Source organism: Anabrus simplex, chromosome 4 (genome assembly GCF_040414725.1).
Source record: "Anabrus simplex isolate iqAnaSimp1 chromosome 4, ASM4041472v1, whole genome shotgun sequence".
Taxonomy (NCBI): domain Eukaryota; kingdom Metazoa; phylum Arthropoda; class Insecta; order Orthoptera; family Tettigoniidae; genus Anabrus; species Anabrus simplex.
In genome coordinates this window covers 281,756,558-281,779,393 of record NC_090268.1, presented here as the reverse complement: position 1 = coordinate 281,779,393, position 22,836 = coordinate 281,756,558, and the positions used below count along the sequence as shown (strand labels likewise).

At 40.1% G+C, this 22,836-nt stretch overlaps 1 protein-coding gene across 1 annotated transcript in view; it reads left to right on the top strand.

Moving 5' to 3' along the window:
• Mon1 (vacuolar fusion protein MON1 homolog) overlaps positions 1-22,836 on the top strand; it is an 80,797-nt gene that overhangs the window by 32,949 nt on the left and 25,012 nt on the right. Inside the window, exon 5 of the mRNA XM_067146461.2 lies at positions 8,834-9,009. Coding sequence (XP_067002562.1) covers positions 8,834-9,009 — 176 coding nt within the window. The remainder of the gene's footprint in view (positions 1-8,833; positions 9,010-22,836) is intronic.

Below are 22,836 nucleotides of genomic sequence, written 5' to 3'. Positions count from 1 at the left end.
TCATCATCATCATCATCATCATCATCAATTCCTTTCAGCGAGCCAGGTAGGATGTTTAATAAGGATGTGCCTCCATTTATTATGGTCCTGGTATGCCTCCTTTCTCTCTAGGACATCCCATGTTTCTCCTCTCTTCTCTAGGTCTTCTCTTATCTAAACTAACCACCTTTTTCTAGGGTGTTCAATTGGTCTTTGTCCCGGAATAATCTTTTCAAAATACTTCCTTGGTGTTCGAGTCACCTGCATCTGCTTAAAGTGTCCTAGCCACATCAGCCTTGCTACACTCAGCCTTTCTTCCACGGTCAGGTTGACCTGCAGGACTCTTCATATTTGATCATTCCTAATTCTGTCCTTCCTTGTTTTCTGTACAGATGATCTAAGGAACTTCATTTTATCAGCTTGCAGTTGGCTTACTTCTCTTTTATGTATGATGCAGCTCTCCAGACTATACGTCATTATGGGCAGAAGATACCGTATTTACTCGTGTATTAGACCCCGTCGCGTATTAGACCCCCCTTGCTTTTTGCAGCTCTGATGACGTCACTCAAATAGGTGAATAGGCCTAGCTTCGAGTCCGACTCGCACATTGCAAGCATGCATCAGTCATGATATATGTCTGTGTTTTTAGTTAATAATATCCGCCAGCGTAATGGTTAGCACAATTAGTTGCTGTTCTTGGGAGTCTGACTTCGATTCTCGGTACCGTACTGCCAGAGATTTACGAATGGCAGGAAGGTTGATATGCGGTAAAAGCGGTACAGTACATGTAACTCCCGTCCACTGGAGGTTGTGTCTAAAAAGAGCTGTACCACCTCGATAAAGTTTACTTTAGTCGAGAAATATTCACGCATTTGCGGTTATTGCTATTTATACAGCAGGCGAGATCATTAACATTAACAAAGTGGTCGTTTAATATCTCGTAACTCGGGCCAGTATAGGTATATAGGTATATATTTGGAGAGAAGTAAGTTTAAAACTATTGTTTTACTCGCCGACATACCTAACAAATAATAATAATAATTTTATGTCCCCACGTACTTTTAACAATTTTCTGAGACGCCAGACAAAATACTAGGGCATGCGTTAATAAAAAGAAGAGACAACAAACATATGAAATTAAACATTCAATCAATCACTACTGATCTGCATTTAGGGCAGTTGCCCAGGTGCCAGATTCCCTATCTGTTGTTTTCCTAGCCTTTTTTTAAATGATTGCAAAGAAATTGGTAATTTATTGAACATCTCCCTTGGTAAGTTATTCCAATCCCTAACTCCCCTTCCTATAAATGAATATTTGCCCCAATTTGTCCTCTTGAATTCCAACTTTATCTTCATATTGTGATCTTTCCTACTTTTAAAGACACTATCCAAACTTATTTGGCTACTGATGTCCTCCCACGCCATCTCTCCACTGACAGCTCGGAACATACCACTTAGTCGAGCAGCTCGTCTCCTTTCTTCCAAGTCTTCCCAGCCCAAACTTTGCAACATTTTTGTAACGCTACTCTTTTGTCGGAAATCGCCCAGAACAAATCGAGCTGCTTTTCTTTGGATTTTTTCCAGTTCTTGAATGATAGTAAAACACATTACCGCCACACCTGTAGATATTCATAAATGCGGTATATTTTCCTGTTATTTATTTTTATTCTTTCCTCGAGGAACTTTTGCCACCATCAGGGCGATAATATACCTAACCTAAACAATGTGGTCTGTCTTATCTCATGGACACTGTTTATAAAATCCTGATGTGATAAATATAGAGAACAAGCATGAAATGTACTTAAAAATAGGGGTCTGTGTTTCAACAGCCATAGTTATCAAAAGAATGTTTCCAGTTACTATGTATTACATTCGGAAGTACAACTCGTAACATACGCTAGTTATCAGCTGGTGGTTTGGCACACAGAACACTGGTTTGGCATGCCTTCTACAGGCGGCTTTATTCGGATGGAGTAGCTTCCGCTACATATACACCAACTGGGAATATAAGAGACCATCTCCAGAAACCATTTGGGAATAGATTCACACTGTTTAGACTCTGTAGTCGGGAACGAAATGATTTTTAAAAGGTTCAAAAAGACGGGACCTCGTATGCTCTCGATTGCAGTGCATGGCTCAAAGAGAATGAAGTATGGCTTACACGACTGATGAGATGGCAGTGAAGATGACGTCACTTGGAATTCCGATACGCCGGTAGCAGGGCAGGGAAGTTGGTGGCGCAAGGCGATAATTCAAATGAAAGCAGTGATCAGGTTTACTGTGTGGTAGGCCTACTGCTGAACTGACAGAAACAAATGACTGGCCATTTAGTTATTTTGTATCAATGTTTAATTATATGATAACATGATACCCTTATCCCCGTCTTCTACAGGGTCGAGTATAAAGTGAGACGAATCTTCGTAGCGAGTTTGTATGGCCATATGCCCTTCCTGACGTCAACCTCACCAGAGGAATTAATGAGATATAATGAATGACGTGATATGAGTAGCTAAAATGGACTTTTATATGTACTGTAGGCCTAAAAGTTGAGTTAACCATTTATTGTCTTTTTACGTTTACTGCCTTCCAACGAAAATAGGTAGTATAACTTAAATACATTCTAAGCTTGTTAAATAATAGTATAGAATGTTTACGCGTACAATTTATAGCTCTTTATAGCCTAGAAGTCGTGTGTTCATCGCACAAAATTTTGAGTTTATCGCATATTGGATCTCCCTTTACTAATTTTGGCTGTAAAAGTGGGGAAAAAAGGGGTCTAATATGCAAGTAAATACGGTAAGTCTTAAACAGGCTCTGTTTAGCCCTCTGAGGAACTCCCTTGTCCCATACTATGTTCTGTACTTGATGGAAGAAGTTGGATCCTTTTTGCACCCTGTTCAACACTTTGTTTTTGACACTTCCATCATTTGATATCGTATATTGTATTGTTATTGGTTTTGAACAACACATTTCTAGTCTGGTGTAACATAAATGTTCAATGATTAAGATATGTATTCACTATTTTCATCTGTCATTCACTTGTGTTAAATCGTACAACACGGTGGAATTCTTGCCCGTCACTGACAATGACGGACAAGTAGGAGGGTTCTTGATTTTGGGGCCAGTAGGGTTTGGAATGTGGAAACAGCAGTAAAAGGAAATAATACTATGTACAGTACTGCTTTTAATCACACTCTATATTTAATTACTGTATTTACTCGTGTATTAGACCCCCCTCGCGTATTACGCTCCCCTGGCTTTTTGAGACAAAGAAAATGAAAAAATAAATCTTGCATACAAGACCCTCCAACGTAATTCATCACAGAAGAACAATAATTCTGCTTTGAAGCAGGTACAAGCCTTACTGCAGCTCCGATGAAATCACACAAATTTGTGAATAGTTTCTCTCGTACGACCCGTGCAATGCAACATGTCAGATTTATGCGGTACATCTGTATTTTGTAGTTAAGAAATATCCACCTCCCTAGCATAGACCTAATGCAGCTATAATGACATCGTACAAGTAGGTGAATAGTTTTGTGTCCAACTTACGCATCGCACTCATGCTGTGTGTGTTTTTTGTAGTTTTGAATGTCCGCCAGCATAATGGTCGGTACATTTAGCTGCCGTTCTCGGTGGGGCTGAGTTCCCATCGGTACTGTGCTGCCGAATATTTAAGAATGGCAAGAAGGTTGATGTACGGTAAAAATGGTACATGCAACTCCCCTCCATTGGGGGGGCGTGCCTAAGAAGAGTTGCACCACCTCGGAATGAGGAAACAAGCTTACTGTAGTTTAGAAATATTCACGGATGTTGCTATTAATATAGCAGGCGAGTTCATTAACAAAGTGATTGTTTAATATCTCGTAACTCTGGCCAATATGGGTAATGTTTGGAGAGAAGTAGGTTTAAAACGCGATAAAAACCATCCAATCATAACAATTGTTTTACTCGTCAACGTGCCTAATGAATAATAATAATAATGTTATTGATTGTACGTCCCCACTAACTACTTTCACGATTTTTGGAGATGCCAAGTAAAACATACTATGCATTAATTAAAAAATGGAGACAGCGAACATACAAAATTAAACATTATGGTAATAAAACGTATTACTGCCGCACCTGCAGATATCCATAAATGCAGTAAGCTTTGCAGTTATTAATTTTTATTCTTTCTGCCAAGGAACTTCTGGCACTATCCGAGCACTTGAAAGCATACCTAACCTAAACAATGCGGTCTCTCTTATCTCAATTACAGCTGTTTAGATAAATCCTGATGTGATAAGTATGTAGAGAACAGCATGAAATATAATGAAAAATAAAGACCTGGCTTTTAACAGCCGCAGTTATCCAAAAAATGCTTCCACTCGCTATGTATTACATTCGGAAGTACAACTCGTAACATATGCTAGTTATCAGCTGGTGGGTTGGCATGCTTTCTACAGCACAACTTTATTCAGAAGGGGTGGCTTCTCATACACATACACCAACTGGAATAACAAGAGACCATCTCGAGAAACCATTTGCAAATGGATTCTCACTTTTTGGACTCTATAATCGGGAACAAAACTATAGTAGAAGTCCGCTATAGCGAGAATTCACAACAGCGGAAAATTTACTTGTTATAATGGATTGTCGTTATATCCGATTTTTTGTATAAAAGTTGGAAAACTCCCATACACATTAAAAACAATATGAAACGGCAGTCAGTTTGTTCAAAACTTGCGTTTCCGTGGACGATATCCACACTACGCTTACTTGTTCGTTATTTTTTGAAATCCGATACTATGTGAAAGTGTACGTTTAATTTCATTCTGAAAAAATTACAGTACCGTATTTCTCCGAATCCAAGACGAACCCCACTTTTTCCTTCAAAAAATTTTAATCAGGCTTGAAAAGTGCTTTGTAAAATCATATGAATGCCTTTGTTGTACAGTACGCATTTTTAGACTATCTTTAGACACCGGACATTGGCTTTCGTTATGCCGCATTTTTTTGCAGCTGCACAATTATTCTTTATTTCCGTGGTAATGACCATTAACTTAAAATTGGCATCATAATACCGAAGAGAACCCGCTGAACATTTGCCAGCAATACCTATTCCATGCGTCTCTACAATACGGCGATCCATCAGGAAAATATTCTTGTTGTCTGTAAAACTGTTACGGTACTTTTATTCAGCGTCAGATATAACCGCTACACGCACGTCTTGCTTGCCGTGTTCGGCCAACTTCAGCGGCTTGCAATGTACTGTATAGACCTAATGGCGGACGTTGAAGATCAACGAACGAGTTTATTGCGCCACGGTATGGTCATTCCGCTCTTCTGTTTTATCGTGCACATACCTCACAATTTCATCTTTGACTTCTTTAAAGTGTCCTTGTTGCGGACCACTGAATGCAATTTTTTGTACAGTACACGTTTTTTTTAGCTTTCTCTGTTTTCACGCTGACACCAAATATTGGCTTTAGTTAGGCCTATGCCATATTTTCTTGCAGCTGCACAATTATTCTACATTTCCAAGTGTTTAATAACCATTAACTTAAAATTGGCATCATAATATCGACGAGAACCCGTTGAAAATTTGCCGGCAATACCTGTTTCATGTATCTTAACGACTGCCCATCATGATAATATTCTTGCTGTCCATAAAACTTAATTTTACTAAGAGTCAGGTACAGTAGACACGTAATAACACAGCCACTGTACAACCGTTTGTCACGGCTAGCAATGTATAATAAAGAGGTGGTCATTTACTGTCAACGAATTTTGTGTGTGTGTGCGCTTGCGGGGGTGAAAAGAAGCAGTGTGGTTACCGCGAGAGTTGCCGGTGGTATTCATTACTGTTAGGTCGCGAATGCAAGACGACCCTTCATTTGTCGCGTGAGATCCTGAAGGAAAAATGTCATCTTGGATTCGGAGAAATATGGTTATCACTCCCGAGTTTTCTTCTTTAAATGGCGTCACCTAACCGTATATGTGTCACGAAGACATCTTTCAAACGTGTGTAGAGAAATGCGTTATCCTCGCTAAAAATTTCCATGTGAATAGCCTTTCTGAAATATAACTAGACGCGAGAAAATATTCATTATCCTCTGAAATCAGTGATCTACTCTGCCATGAGGTGTATCACATTCTTACTTAAATTTCAGTATATAACATTAAAATTAAGAGATTGTTTACTTCAGCCGTTATTTTTAATGAGTTAACAACTGCTATCAGTCACGTTATTTGTGCATTTATTACGAAAATTTATTATCTTCTTTCATTTCGAATTTTCTTTAGAGAACAGCAGTTGTTGGGTATTACTAATCGATTCCAACATTGCCTTCGAATGTCTATGAGAGAGCTTGCAAATGCATATAGTGAGAAAGCCATACCGTACCAAAGATGATCAATCGCATTTTGTGGCGAACGTTTCAGTTTCCTAATTCAAACTGCGTCACCCATCCTAACTTAACCGTACCATACATATGATGAAAACATATTTCAAGTGCCAGTAGAGAAATGATAACCTTCTCGCTATAAATTTATATGATAGTGGACACAGTGAGGAAATGATAATGAAGACAAACGAATGCAACATAATCGCTGGGGTGCATAAAAAACAGAAAAAATCGCGCGCGCTTAATCACTCATAATAACGGATGCGTCAGTGATAGGGCTCTTGCTGTAACTGAAGGATAATACACAGTTCAGTATAGGAATTTTGAAGGGACAGCACAACATTGTCGGTATAACGGAGTTCTTGTTATATGCTGTTCTCAATGGCATTGCATGGCTGACCAAATGGCAGTAAAGATGACGTCATTTGGAATAAAGACACACTGGTAGCAGTGAAGTTGGAGGTACAAGACGACGATAATTCAAATGAAAGAAGTGATCAGGTTTACTGTGTGGTAGGACTACTGCTCAAGCGACAGAGACAAATGACAGGCCATTAAGTTCTTTTGATTAATATTGCATCCCTTTTCTCGATGGGGTCGATCGAGTAAGAAGTGAGACGAATCTTCGCAGCGAGTTTTTACGACCGGAAGCTCTTCCTGACGTCAACCTCATCAGAGGAGTTAATGAGATGAAACGAATGACGTGACATAAAGGTACTTACTCGTCCACGTTGCAACAAAACTTGCATGCCACTTTTGTGTTGCGCAAGAAAAATGGCACGCACTGTTTACACACAGCATGCAAGTTTGCCTTTTTTTTTTGTTGCGCAACACGAAACGTTGCCCTGCCTCTCCCTCATTGTCCCGCCCTTTCCTTTTCCTTTGAATCTCACAACCGTTAGTATAAGGCGCACAACAATACACCACACACCACATGCCGCAATGAGAGGTAAGTCTCATATAACCTATGCCAATTGCCAAACACGCTCTCTCTCTCCTTATATTAATTAATTTTATCTATAATTTATTCAGGTTAACTTCATGGTCACCGCAAAGAATTGCACATTTATACCAGCCACAAACTAAGAATGTGTCAGTTTTAATCATATCTTCATGTGCCGTCCTGACAGTGTCCAACAGCATTTCAGCACGTTTTTAACAAGCACTACGGGAACATTTTATTTTATTTGCGTTGGTCAATGTGAAACACCATCTGGCAGTTCTGTGTTAGCTGGTGGTTGTTTACAGTGGCATTGAGTGGCTTGCATACTGCTAACACCACTCAAGTAGATTTGGTGATTGATGATCTGAGTACAGAATCAACATTTACCAGTTCCCGTTTTGCAATTTAAATTGTAATGATTAGCAGTCATGGAACTAACAGTTCTATGAGTATCAATACAAGAAAGAGTCTGGATGATCAGCATACTCCAGATGCTAAGAATTATAGACCCTAATTTATTTTTCAGATTGTACACTTAGTTTATCCCAGATTTTAATGTTAGTTGTGTGTTTGTACATTAGTTTTCATGTCAGTTGTGTGTTTTTACATTTGTTTAGTTATTAGATGTATTACATTAAGGCTGAAGATGGCCAGCCAAGGCCGAAGTATTAGATTAAGGTTGAAGATGGCCAGGCAAGGCCGAAACTAGTCCCTAGTTTAGTAATGTAATTCAATTATATTGCATCATATAGTATTGAAAAAGGTGGACCATACAAGATTATTTTAATAATTATTATTGTGATCACAATTCAATACGGATCAAAATCATGAAGTTTATGTCCTATCATTCGAGGTACCCATAATGAATGAATAATGGCACTCACGATTCCTGCTGTCTTCTAGCCTGTAAACACACATCTTATTATATTACCCCGGTTTAGGGAGAGGGACCAATGTCTTTCAGAATTGTAGTAAATGTAAGGGATGCATAAAACTGGATCGCAAGGGGCTGGTGGATCACCCAGTATATTTTCAAAGAAATTTGCTGTTGGTCCATAAATCTTCTTTTCTTGATGTACCTCTGTATCATTTTCATTTCCCTATTCAAATGTTACTGTGGGATCCACAAATTCACCTCGCTTTGCATTTGTGGAGTACACAAACATGTCGATCCTCCGAGTTGATCCATTCACAGCAAGGCAGGAAATTTCCTCATTTACTGTCCAACCCTTCTTCCTCAGGGCATCAGCTATTTTTGAAGTTACAATGTGGTGATGTGAGTTCGGAATGAGCAGTCCACGATCACACTGTCCCAAGACGTGTGCCAGGGTTTCAATCTCTGGGCAGCCATGTCTGCACCAGATACTGTTTAAGGATTGACCACGAATGGCTCAAACTACAGCAACATATGCTTTCATCTTTAAACATGTTGATAACCCAGTCTTGTTAGATATCCACTTGTTGGCATCGAGCACCGCGCTCTACATTGGTATCCCCTTAACAGAATTCGTCTTTGTTTCAGAATTTGGTTTTTGCCATATTACTTGCAAATAATCAGCTGATTACGTTGGTGCGAATGAAGAAATATTTCATCCATCCTGCTGACCTCCACCTAATTTTCAATTTAGTTAATTCATCAGAATCATTTAAAACTGCAGAGAGCTGGACTCCAGTTTGTCTTCCCAAGTTTGACTCAAGGTGAGTAGACATGAAATTTGTTCTTATATCTTAATATCTATAGAACAAGCAGGCTTTGTTGAAGGCAAAGAAACACAGTAGCTGATTTTCAGCATGAGGCAAATTATTGAAAAAAGCACAAGAATTCTGCGTCCTTATCTTCGTTTGCTTCTTAGACTACAAGAAAAGCCTTCGACACTGTTGTCTGGACTAAGCTGTAGCAACTACAGTAGAAGTCTGCTATAGTGAGCACGGCATATAACAAGAACCCCGTTTTAACGTCAGTTTTTGTCTATCCCTTCAAAATTCTTATATTAAACTGTGTATTATCTTCGGTTACAGCGAGAGCCCTAGCATTCATGCATCTGTTATTACGAGCAATTAAGCGTGTGCAATATTTTCCATTACCAATATTTATGCACTCAGTCATTATATTACCTGCATTCGATCATCTTCGGTATCGTTTCGTCGCTATGTCCAGTAGCAAGCTCTTGTTGAATTTCGAAGGCGATGTTGAAGTCGATTAGTAATACCCGTCAACTGCCATTCTGTAGAAAAAAAAAAAAAAATTAGAAATGAAAGAGGAGAACATGTTTTCTTATCAAATACGTAAATAATGTGGTCGGTAGCGGTTATTAACTCGCTAGAAATAAAGATTAAGTAAATGATAGCTTAATTTTAATACTCTACACTGAAATTAAGTAAGAATGTGATACACCTCAAGATATGGCAGAGCGCATCACTGATTTCAGAGGTTAGTGTATATTTTCTTGCGTCTGGTTAAATTTCGGTAAGGCTATTCCCATGTAAATTTATTGCGAGAAGGTTATCACTTTTCTACTGGCGCTTGATATATGTTTTCATGGTACATACGCATTTAAGTTAGGTGACACTGTTTGAATAAGAAAACTGAAGCGTTTGCCACAAAATGCGACCTTCGGTATCGTTTTCTCGCTATGTCAACCTGCGAGCTCTCGTTGACATTCGAAGGCAGTGTCGAAGGCGATTAGTAATTCCCATCGACTGCTGTTCCGTAAAAAAAAAAAAAAAAGAGAGAAATTATAGAGGAAGACATGTTTTCATAACAGAGACGTAAATAACGTAGTCGATAGCAGTTGTTATCTCATTAGAAATAGAGGCTAGGTAAACGATCGCTTAATTGTAATACTCTACACTGAAATTAAGTAAGAATGCGATATACTTCAAGGTATGGCAGAGCGCATCTCTGATTTCAGATGTTAGTCTATATTTTCCCGCTTCTGGTTAAATTTTGGAGAGGCTATTCCCATGTAAATTTAAAGCAAGAGTGTTATCATTTCTCTACTGGCGCTTGGAATGCGCTTTCATGATACATAAAGTGGGGTTAAGTTAGCTTAGGCAACACTGTTTGAATAAGAAAACTGAAACATTTGCCACAAAATGCGATCGATCATCGAACCGTATAGTTTCCTCTTTATGTACCGCTTGCGAGCTCTTTTGTTGGCTATCGAAGGTGATGTCAGAGTCGATTAGTAATACCGGTCAACTGCTGTTTTCTAAAAGAAAATTCAAAGTGAAAGAGGAAAACACATTTACGTAATGAATGCGTAAATGACGTGGCCGATAGCTTCATGGTCCATATCGCACTTCAATAGATTCAGTAGAGTTTTTTGTTTGTTTTAATGTTGTCAATCTTATGTTAATTTTAAAGACACTTCCTCTAAAGCATTACTTTGTGAATTTATGTATTTTTCTTGTTGCGGACCACTGAATGCAATTTTTTGTACAGTACACATTTTTTAGCTTTCTCTGTTTTCACGCTGACACCAAATATTGGCTTTAGTTAGGCCTATGCCGTATTTTCTTGCGGCTGCACAACTCTTCTACATTTCAGAGTGTTAACTTACAACTAGCATCATAATATCGATGAGAACCCGTTGAAAATTTGCCGGCAGTACCTTTTCCATGTATCTTTACAATACGACTACCCATCACAAAAATATTCCTGCTGTCTATAAAACTGATTTTTACTAAGCGTCAAGTACAATAGATGCGTTATAACTCTGCCACTGAGTAGCCGGCCTTTCTAAGAATTCGAAGGCTCGCATGTTTTGATGCCATTCTGCAGATTTGAGAAACGTTTTTGTAGTAGAGGCTAATAGAACGTCATTCTCTCTTCACTATTTCCCGAGATCCAGTGACGTTACACTCGCGGCTAGCGGTGTATAATAAAGAGGCGGTTGTTTATTTTCAATGTGTTTTGTGTGTGCGAGCGCGTGCGGAGGTGAAAAGATGCAGCATAGTTACCGCGATAGCAAATACAGTCTCTACTGTATTTGGCAATAGTTGCCAGTGGTATCCATTAACTTACTGTTAGGCCGCGAATGCAAAACAACCCTTGAGTTTTCACATGAGATTCTGAGGGGAAAAAACTTCATCTTGGATTCGGAGAAATACTATATCACTCCAGAGATTTCTGTGGCAAACACTTCAGGTCACTTCTTCAAACGGCGTCACCTAACCTAACCTAACCGTATATGTATCATGAAAACATATTTGAAACGCATGTAGAGAAATGATAAACTTCTCGCTAAAAATTTACATGTAAATAGCCTTTCCAAAATTTAACTAGGTGCGAGAAGATATGAACTATCCTCTGAAATCAGTGATGTACTCTGCCATATCTTGAGGTGTATCCCATTCTTACTAATTTGCAGTATTTAGCCTTAAAATTAAGCGGTCATTTAGTCAGCCTTTATTTTTAATGAGTTAACAACCGTTATAGGACACGTTATTTACTCATTTAGTACGAAAATATGTTTTCCTTCATTTCGAATTTTCTTCGCAGAACAGCAGTCGACAGGTATTACCAATTGACTCCAACATCGCCTTCGAATGTCGACGAGAGACCTCGCAAATGTACACAGTGAGAAAACTATACCGTACCGAAGAGGATTGATCGCATTTTGTGGCATATGTTTCAGTTTTCTTATTCAAACAGCGTCACCTATCCTAACGTAACCGTACTATACGTATGATGAAAACACACTTCAAGCGCCAGTAGAGAAATGATAATCTTCTTGCTATAAATTTTCATAATAGGTTTTCCATCATTTAACCAGATGCGAGAAAATATAAACTAACCTCTGAAATCAATTATGCACTCTGCCATATCTCGAGGTGTATCCCATGCTTACTAAATTGCAGTATTTAGCCTTAAAATTAAGCGGTCATTTAGTCAGCCTTTACCCTTAACGAGTTAACAACCATTATCGGACACATTATTTACGCATTTATTATGAAAATATGTTTCTTTCATTTAGAATTTTCTTTACAGAATAGCAGTCGACAGGTATTACTAATCGACTCCGACATCGCCTTCGAATTACAAGAAATCAGTTTCATGGTCCGTATCGCACTTCAATAGATTGACAGTTAAGTATTTATTATTTTCCACCTAGTCGATACAATGATTGCTTAAGGCAATTTAATGGTTAAAAGTGGTACATGTTTCGTATTTTATCAACATCTTCAGCCACATAACACTGTTTAGATGAAAAATATATAAAATTGACAAAGTAATGCTTAAGAGGAAGTGTCCTTAAAATTAACATAAGATTGACTCACTAGTGGACATAGCGTGCAAACGATACTGAAGTTAATCGATCGCATGCAATCTAATCGCTGGGGTGCATAAATATCGGGAACGTAAAAAATTGTGTGCGCTTAATCGCTCGTAATAACGGATGCATCAGTGATAGGGCTGTCGCTGTAACCGAACGACGATACACAGTTTAATGTAGGAATTTTGAAGGGACAGAAAGAAATCGTCGCGATAACGGAGTTCTCATTATATGCCAAAAATAGTAAAGGTGGGGTCCAGTATGCGATAACCTCAAAATTTTGTGCAGCAAACACATGACTTCTAGGTTATAAAGAGCTAAAATTGTAAGTGTAAACATTCTATACTTAGAATGTATTTAAGTTATACTGGCTATTATCGTCGGAAGGCAGTATTTCTAAACGTAAAAAAGACTATAAATAGTGAACATGTCTTTTAGGACTATGGTACATATAAAAGTCTGTTTTAGATACTCATATCACGTCATTTGTTACATCTCATTAATTCCTCTGGTGAGGCTGACATCAGGAAGGGCATACGGCCGTAAAAACTCGCTACGAAGATTCGTCTCACTTCATAGTCGATCCCGTAGAAGAAAGGGATAAGGGTATCGTTTTATATAATTAAATATTGATACAAAAGAACTTAATGGCCAGTCATTTGTCTCTGTCAGTTCAGCAGTAGGCCTAGAACATTGTAAACCTGATCACTGCTTTCATTTGAATTATCGCTTTGCGCCGCCAACTTCCCTGCCTTGCTACCGGTGTGTCGGCATTCTAAGTGACGTCATCTTCACTGTTATCTCTCGCCACTCGCCAGTCGCGTCGGCCATGATTAGTTCATTCTCTTTGAGCCATGCACTGCAATCAAAAGCATACGAGGTCCCGTCTTTTTGAACCTTTTAAAAATAATTTTGTTCACGACTATAGAGTCTAAACAGTGTAAATCTATTCCCAGATGGTCTCTGATATTCCCACTTGGTGTATATGTAGCGGAAGTCACTCCTTCCGAATAAAGAAGTGCTGCAGAAGGCATCCCAAACCATCAGCTGATAACTAGCTTATGTTACGAGTTGTATTTCCAAATGTCATACATAGTAACTGGAAACATTCTTTTGATAACTGCGGCTGCTGAAACACAGACCCTTATTTTTAATTTTAAGTACATTTCATGCTTGTTCTCTACATTTATCACATCAGGATTTGCGTAAACAGCTGTCCATGAGATAAGACAGACCACATTGTTTAGTTTAGGTATATTATCGCCCTGATAGTGCCACAGACGATACTGCCAAAAGTTCGACGAGAAAATTAAAAATAAATAACAGGAAAATATACCGCATTTATGGATATCTACAGGTGTGGCGGTAATGCGTTTTATTATCATAATGTTTAATTTCGTACGTTCGTTGTCTCTTTTTTTATTCACGCATACCCTAGTATGTTTTGTTTGGCGTTTCCAAAAATCGTTTGTTTGAAGTACGTGGGGACATAAAAATTATTATTATTATTTGTTAGGTACGTTGGCGAGTAAAACAATCGTTTTAATTGGATAGCTTTTATCGCGTTTTAAACTTACTTTTCTCCAAATATGTACCTATATTGGCCCGAGTTACGAGATATTAAACGACTACTTTGTTAATGATCTCGCCTGCTGTATAAATAGCAACAACCGCGAATATTTCTCAACTAAAGTAAACTCGTTTCCTCATTCCGAGGTGGTACAGCTCTTTTTAGACACACCCCCAGTGGAGGGGAGTTACATGTACCACTTTTACCGCATATCAACCTTCCTGCCATTCGTAAATCTCTGGCGGTACGGTACCGGGAATCAAAGTCAGACCCCCGAAAACACCAACTAATTGTGCTAACGCTTGCGGACATTAACTACAGAACACAGACATATAGCATGACTGATGCATGCTTGCAATGCGCGGGTTGGAGACAAAGCTAGGCCTATTCATCTATTTGTGCGACGTCATCAGAGCTGCAGTAGACCTACGCTACAGAGGCGGACATTACTTAACTGCGAAACACAGATGTACCGCATGGATTCGAAACGTTTTCATTGCGCAGGTCATACAAACGAAGCTATTCACAAATTTGTGCGATGTCATCAGAGCTGCGATGAGACTTGTACCCACTTCGAAGCAGAATCGTCGTCATTCTCTGACGTTTTTTTTTTTTTTTTTTTTTTTTTGCTAGGGGCTTTACGTCGCACCGACACAGATAGGTCTTATGGCGACGACTGTGATGAATTGCGTTGGGGGGGTCTTACAGGCGAGATTTATTATTTTCATTTTCTTCATCTCGAAAAGCCAGGGGGGGGGGGTCTAATACACGAGTAAATACAGTATCACACAGAAAAAGTTATCAATCACAGAACGATAGTCAACACTTCATTAGTCATCAGAAGTACCAACTTTGGAGCTTTCACTATCACTTTGACTATCACTTTCCCACACAGTGTCGTCTTTGCTGCTATCCATAGCATTAGAAATACTGCACTTCTGGAAACCTTTCCAGACGAGTTCACCAGAGATACGATCCCACGCCATCTTTACTCACGAATGAAGCAGTTGAACTTCTGGGTGCTTAATATGACCAGTTGGCGTCAGTGCATGATTATCAGCCGCCACCCACTCAGTATACAACTGTTTTGAGACTGTTTTGAATGGACGGTTTACACAGACATCCAATGGCTGTAACATAGACGTCAGTCCATCCGAAATGAGTGCTAGATTGGTTTTTGCATCCTTGGTTTGCTTCTTCACAGCTTGTGTTGTGTGAACACTGTAGCTGTCCATAACAAGCAAGCTTTTCTGTCCAAGCAAAGCACCAGGGCCACATTGCTAAACACATTTCAGGCAGTCTTCCACTAGTAGACTGTCCATCCAACCAGAGTCCTGAGTTCTGATGGTAACAACAGCAGGTAGGTATTCTTTTGGAAGCGTCTAGTTTAGTTCCATCAGCAGGTATACATAACATTACTGTACACCTCTGTTTTTCATTACCACCTGTTCTGATGGTAACACTTTTTGACCCCTTAACATTCACAGTACTGTCCATTGGCATTTTCAGAATAGTTGGGCTTCTGATCTGCATTTCCAGTTTGGGAAAGCAGATACAAATTTATCTTTCGCAACCAAATCAAATGGTGTTGGAAGGAAAACAGTGTGTGTTTTTTTTTTCATAGACAGTAGGAACACGCTGTGAAATTGTGGTATGCCTTATAACGCTCAGTCCATTCCTCTTATAGAAATTTCTGATCCACCCTCAGCTTGCTTTAAACTCTGGTGTAGAAAGTTCTTTTGTGATTTCTAATGGTTTTAATTGGCTCATTTTGGTAGACACACTATATCCCATATCCACTTTCTGTTATGAATCCTTTCAATTTCAGGAAACTGTGAACTCTGCACGTAGAAAGCTCTATGATCACCACTACCATTTAAAAGAAAATCCTTCTTCTTTCTCCAATCTCGAATACAAGATTCATCTATATCGTATTTCCTACTGATGGCACAATTTGTGATAATTTCAGCTTCCTTTATAACTTTCAGTTTTTCACTTACAGTAAAAGACCACAAACACTTTGTTGAATTCATGTTTGTATGTGGCACTTCAAGAACGTGAGACTAGACTGACTGCCGCCGAGTGCTTATGGTAAAAGAAAAGCGTTGGGGTTGGGGGAGCCCGTGTTGAGAAGCTCGGTTGCCAAGTCATGGCAAACTTATAAACTACAGCTGACTTTTAGGAAAGTTTTACGCACATTTACGTTATAGAACAAATCACCATTACCACATGAAATAAATAAGAGAGAACAATACGGTGCACACATGTCCACTTGTTATCTTCAAACATATGCTGTCGGAAGATGTGGTTGAATCCAGTGCCAACCCTTAAAACTAAAATACACTAAAAAATGTGTATCGTGCTGCGAAGTGGAAGGCTTGAATAAGACTGGCACCCAATTTTCGGAAGCGGTATTGTCGGGAAAAAAGTGCGGGGGTTATTCGGAGTTATACGGTAGTTGGTGGGACGTAAAACCAATAAAATTATTATTATTTTTACATTGTTGTGCCCGAGAAAGGAGCGTGTTTGAACTTACTAGATGATGTTTTTGCTTTCTTCTTCTCCCAAAATCACTTCATCCTCTCACTGAGATTTTTCCTGCGTTTTTCTGTCCAGATGTTACTTGTTCTGGTACTGCTTTTGTCTGCAAATTGGTGATTATTGATTAGTGTTCAGAATTGACATCTGTTCCATATAATTGGTTGATGTTGATTTCCTGGAGATCTGTTTCAATTTCACTAAGCCAGTTTTTAATGAAAGGACTAGGTTGAAAATTCTTTAGTCATTCTATCATTGCTCGTTCTGAGAATATGCCCATAGAATTTCATTTCCCTTTTTACCGGGCGAGTTGGCCATGCGGTTAGGGGCGCGCAGCTGTGTACTTGCATCTGGGAGATAGTGGGTTCAAACCCCATTGTCGGCAGCCCTCAAGATGGTTTTCCGTGGTTTCCCATTTTTGCACGGGGCAAATGCTGTGGCTGTACCTTAATTAAGGCCATGGCCACTTCCTTCCCACTCCTAGGCCTTTCCTATCCCATTGTCGCCATAAGACCTATCTGTGTCGGTGCGACGTAAAACAAATAAAAAAATCCCTTTTTCTGAAAGTGAGTGAGATTTTTTCGGCATGACAATGTATTTCCTAAGATTACCTTTTCGTACAGATTCCATCTCTACAAACTGGGCCGAAGATTTTCCATAGAATTTTTTCTTTCTCGCTCTTCTATGTCTTCGATTAATGTCTGCGACCCATGATTAAGGTTTTCGATGCAGATAATGCTTCGGGTTTGACTATTGTACAATATTGTCTTAGTTTTGCTTTCCTAGATATTGATTTTTTGTTGTACAAATTCCAGATGCATCCCTAGGTTTTTTGTGGTTTAGAGATTCTCTCTTTATTTGCCTCACAATTCAACCCACTGGGTTGAATGACTTCTCCTAGGTATTTAAACTTGTTTACTTGAGAAATTTTGCCGAATTTAATTATCAAGGTTGCTCATCTAAATACCGTGTTTCTCCGTTCCAAGACATTTTTTTTTTTCCAGAATTTCATGTGCAAAATCCAGGGTCATCTTGCATTCACAACCTAGCGCTAATGAACTCCACCACCACCACCACCACCACCACCACCACCACCACCACCACCACCACCACCACCACCACCACCACCACCACCACCACCACCACCACCACCACCACCACCACCACCACCACCACCACCACCACCACCACCACCACCACCACCACCACCACCACCACCACCACCACCACCACCACCACCACCACCACCACCACCACCACCACCACCACCACCACCACCACCACCACCACCACCACCACCACCACCACCACCACCACCACCACCACCACCACCACCACCACCACCACCACCACCACCACCACCACCACCACCACCACCACCACCACCACCACCACCACCACCACCACCACCACCACCACCACCACCACCACCACCACCACCACCACCACCACCACCACCACCACCACCACCACCACCACCACCACCACCACCACCACCACCACCACCACCACCACCACCACCACCACCACCACCACCACCACCACCACCACCACCACCACCACCACCACCACCACCACCACCACCACCACCACCACCACCACCACCACCACCACCACCACCACCACCACCACCACCACCACCACCACCACCACCACCACCACCACCACCACCACCACCACCACCACCACCACCACCACCACCACCACCACCACCACCACCACCACCACCACCACCACCACCACCACCACCACCACCACCACCACCACCACCACCACCACCACCACCACCACCACCACCACCACCACCACCACCACCACCACCACCACCACCACCACCACCACCACCACCACCACCACCACCACCACCACCACCACCACCACCACCACCACCACCACCACCACCACCACCACCACCACCACCACCACCACCACCACCACCACCACCACCACCACCACCACCACCACCACCACCACCACCACCACCACCACCACCACCACCACCACCACCACCACCACCACCACCACCACCACCACCACCACCACCACCACCACCACCACCACCACCACCACCACCACCACCACCACGCTAGTCGCGACAACAGGTTGTACAGTGCTTTTGTCTAATGTTACTGGTTCTCGAAAATTAGCGAAGAGAGAACGACATTCTACTAACCTTTACAATAACGTTTCTCAAATCTGCAGAATGGTATTAGAACATAGCTCTCTTGAGCTAATTGTAAGGTTGACCTTATGGTAGACTTCCGAGCCCCAACTGCGCAGGGAATATCATTTGAATTGGAATAGCAAGGATGTGACCCTTCATATTCTTAGAAAGGCCACGGCTACTCAATGGCATAGTTATAATGCATCTACTATAGCTGGTGCTTAGTAAAAGGAACAGTTTTATAGACAGTAGGAATATTTTTGTGATGGATGGTTGTATTGTAGACGCATGGAACTGGTATTGCCGGCAAATTTTCAACGGGTTTACATCGATATTATGATATGAATTTTAAGTTAATGGTTATTAAACATGCGGAACTGAAGAATAATTGTGCAGCTGCAAGAAAATATGGCATAACTAAAGCCGGTGTTCGGTGTTAGTGTAAAGATAGCTTAAAAATGTGTACCGTACCATACTGTACAAAAAATGCATTTGTTGGCCTGCAGCAAGGACCTCTTTAAAGAAGTCAAAGATGAAATTGTTAAGTATGTGCGCAAAAAGGTCAGGGGTGGAATGGCATTACCACAACGCACAAAATTTTTTGACCTTCAACGTTTGCATCTTTATTATACATCGCTAGCCGCTGAAGCCAGCGTCTAGCGGCGTAATTAACAACAGAACATATCTCAATAAGAGAGAGTGTGAGAGGCTGAAGCCCGTGTCTAGCGGCATCATTAACAACAGAACATATCTTGATAAGACAGAGTGTGAGAGGTTCACCAACAGTACTTGGGAAACTGGGACTGTAAAATGATGATGATGATGACGATGACGATGTTTATGAAATTATAGGATTTACAAAGGGAAACCAGCAAATTTCCTCTGTACCAAATCAGTACAATTTGGCACTGGAATTGAAATCAGTAGAAACATCATAAATTCAGTGCTCGACTTTACTTCTCCTTCTGAAATAATTTTCATATGGACAATTACATCATGAAACAAAAACTATACACTAATGCACATGCACCCACAAATAATTACAACCAAAAAGATCTGGAAAAAGCAAAGAACTTCTGGCACTTTCTAGAAGAAACTACAGCCAAAATTCCAAAACATCATATAAAAATTCTATTGAGAGACTTCAGTGCCCAAATTGAAGGGAAAAGATATTTAAAGCGACCTCAGGTCTTTACCCTGCATACAAGAGAACTAATATAAATGCAGGAAGATTAAATCAGCTTCTGTGAGTTTTTCATTTCAAATCAGTGTAAACACATGGCACTTCAAAAAAAATATGATAAACACGAGATCCCCAAATTTTCTTTAAGAGAATTTAAAATAGATCATCCTGCTATTCGCAAGAATAAATCGAAAAGAAATCCTGAACGTAAAAATTTAGAAAGAAGTGATTGACTCCGACCACCATGTATCTACACTCAAAGTAAAATTTTAACTTAACAGATCCAAAACCAGACTAAACAGAAACATGCAAACTGATCCAGAGTTTTTTAAACAAAATTCAATTACATTTGTTAAAAATATTCCTAAACCCATCCTTCCAAAGGGTTGGAACTCAAAGACATGCTTTTGAAAGCTTCTCCAAAGCTTCACTGTACACACACTCGCAGACACGCAAACAGCATGGATGGTGGAATGAAACGTTATAAAGCCATAAAATTTATAATTAGAGCCTGGAAAATTAGAATTTATATAATACTGAACAAAACCGATAGTTGTACCATCCTCTTGTGGGGCTTTTTTTTTTTTTTTTTGCTTCACGTCGCACCGACAAAGATAGGTCTTATGCCGACGATGGGATAGGAAAGGCCTAGGAGTTGGAAGGAAGCGGCTGTGGCCTTAATTAAGGTACAGCTCCAGCATTTGCCTGGTGTAAAAATGGGAAACCACGGAAAACCATCTTCAGGGCTGCAACAGTGGGATTCGAACCCACTATTTCCCGGATGCAAGCTCACAGCCGTGTGCCCCTGACGGCACGACCAACTTGCCCAGTACTTTGTTATTTTTAAGTTCACGGATTATTTGTTTGACTTCTTTCAATGTGGAATGCGAGGAATCTAGGTTGGAATTGGATTTTTTATTGGTGAGTTGATCTGTGGACAATTTCACAGTTTTAAAGTCCCTTGAATTAATTTGCTATGAGTTTTCAGTTTTCTTGATTATTCGTTTCTAGAGTTCCATCCAGACGTTTAAAGCAAAGAATTGACGCAAGTGTAATAGACTAATATCACTTGGAAACAATATTCTTTAAGCCATGGGTAAATAATGCAAATATTGATGATGATGATGATTATTATTATTATTATTATTATTATTATTATTTACATAGTTATGTACGGAGAGGTTATGTCATGAAACATCTGCTGTATATCTTCTTCTTCTTCTTCTTCTTCTTCGTTTAGCCCTACGATGGGCCACGTGGTTCTTAACTCTGGTGAGCCCTTTTCTTCCTCTAAGCCCAGTATTCCTTCATGCTAGCGCTATGGATGTCTTTTCTTTCTTGAGTCCATTTCATTCCTACTCCTGGACGCAGTGATTTAGCTGTTAGTGACTGGAGAGTCAGATGTCTTGACTAACTTTCTGAATTTATCTCGGTTGTAAATGTCAACGTGATCAATGTTTAGGTATTGTAGGTCTTTCCGCACTAAATTCGTCCATTTGGCATTTGTTGCTTTCCCTCTAGATACAGTGTTGAAGATTCTTGAAGTGAGTCTCTGGCTGTCCATCCTGACTACGTGACCATAGAAGATTAGTCTTCTTTTCCTCATAGCTGTTGTAATGCTCTCTATTTTACTGTACAGTTCCTTGTTGTGCCTGATTCTGTAGCCATCTCCTTCTTTAATGGGACCCATAATCCTTCTGAGGATCTTTCGCTCTTTCAGTTCTAGTTTTCTGAGTTGTCCTTTCTGGGTCATGTTTAGGCATTCTGAGGCGTACAGTACAGATGGTCTTACTACGGTGTTGTAGTGTCTAAGTTTAAGATTCAAGGAGAGGGATTTAGACTTGTATATGTTCTTATAAAGATGATAAGCTCTTTCTAATTTAGTGCATCTACTCTTCATTGCAAGATCCTCATTAACATTTGGGGTTATCCACTCTCCAAGATATTTGAATGAGTTGGCCTTGTGTATTATTTTGTCCCCCAAAGAAATGAAGTTGGGTGCTTCTCTGATGTTGGTCAGAAATTTTGTTTTATTGACAGCGATCTTTAGCCCTGCTTTAGCTGCTATGCATTCTAGGGAGGATAGCTGGTACGTAGCTTCTTCCATACTTGAAGCTAAGAGTGTGAGGTCATCTGCAAAGGCTAAGCAAGTAACTGTTAACTTGTCTTTTTTGTAGCCGATTTTTAATCCAGAGTTGTCAGCTAGTGTGTTCGTCCATTCCCGAATGACCTTCTCCAGCAGACAGTTAAACAGGATAGGGGACGAACCATCTCCCTGTCTAACACCTGTTTTGATCTCGAAGCTTTTTGATAATACCCCTCTGAATTTGACTTTGGACATGGTGTTAATTAGAGTAGCCTTCACAAGATTCAAAGTCTTCTTATCCAGTCCCATTTCAGTCAACGTCTCAAAGAGGGACTGTCTGTCTACCGAGTCGTAAGCCTTCTGGAAGTCAACGAAAATTGCTACATAGGGTGAGGTGCTGAGGTTTTTGTAGGTAAAGATAGTTTTGAGGTTCAGAATCTGCTCTGTGCATGATCTTGACTTCCTAAATCCAGCTTGGTACTCTCCTATGCAGGAATCTACGCTGCACATTCAAAATTAGCGCCTAAAGAATTCTCTATGCACATTCAAAATTAGTGCCTAAAGAATTCTCTATTGGTAAAACAGTGAAACTGAAACTATACCTACTTAGAACTTTACTCAGAATATGTCACCACAGAAATATAATGTAATTTTGTTATTGTGCAGTTGCCTAAACTGGGTGAATTTCTCCTTGTTTTGTTTGCC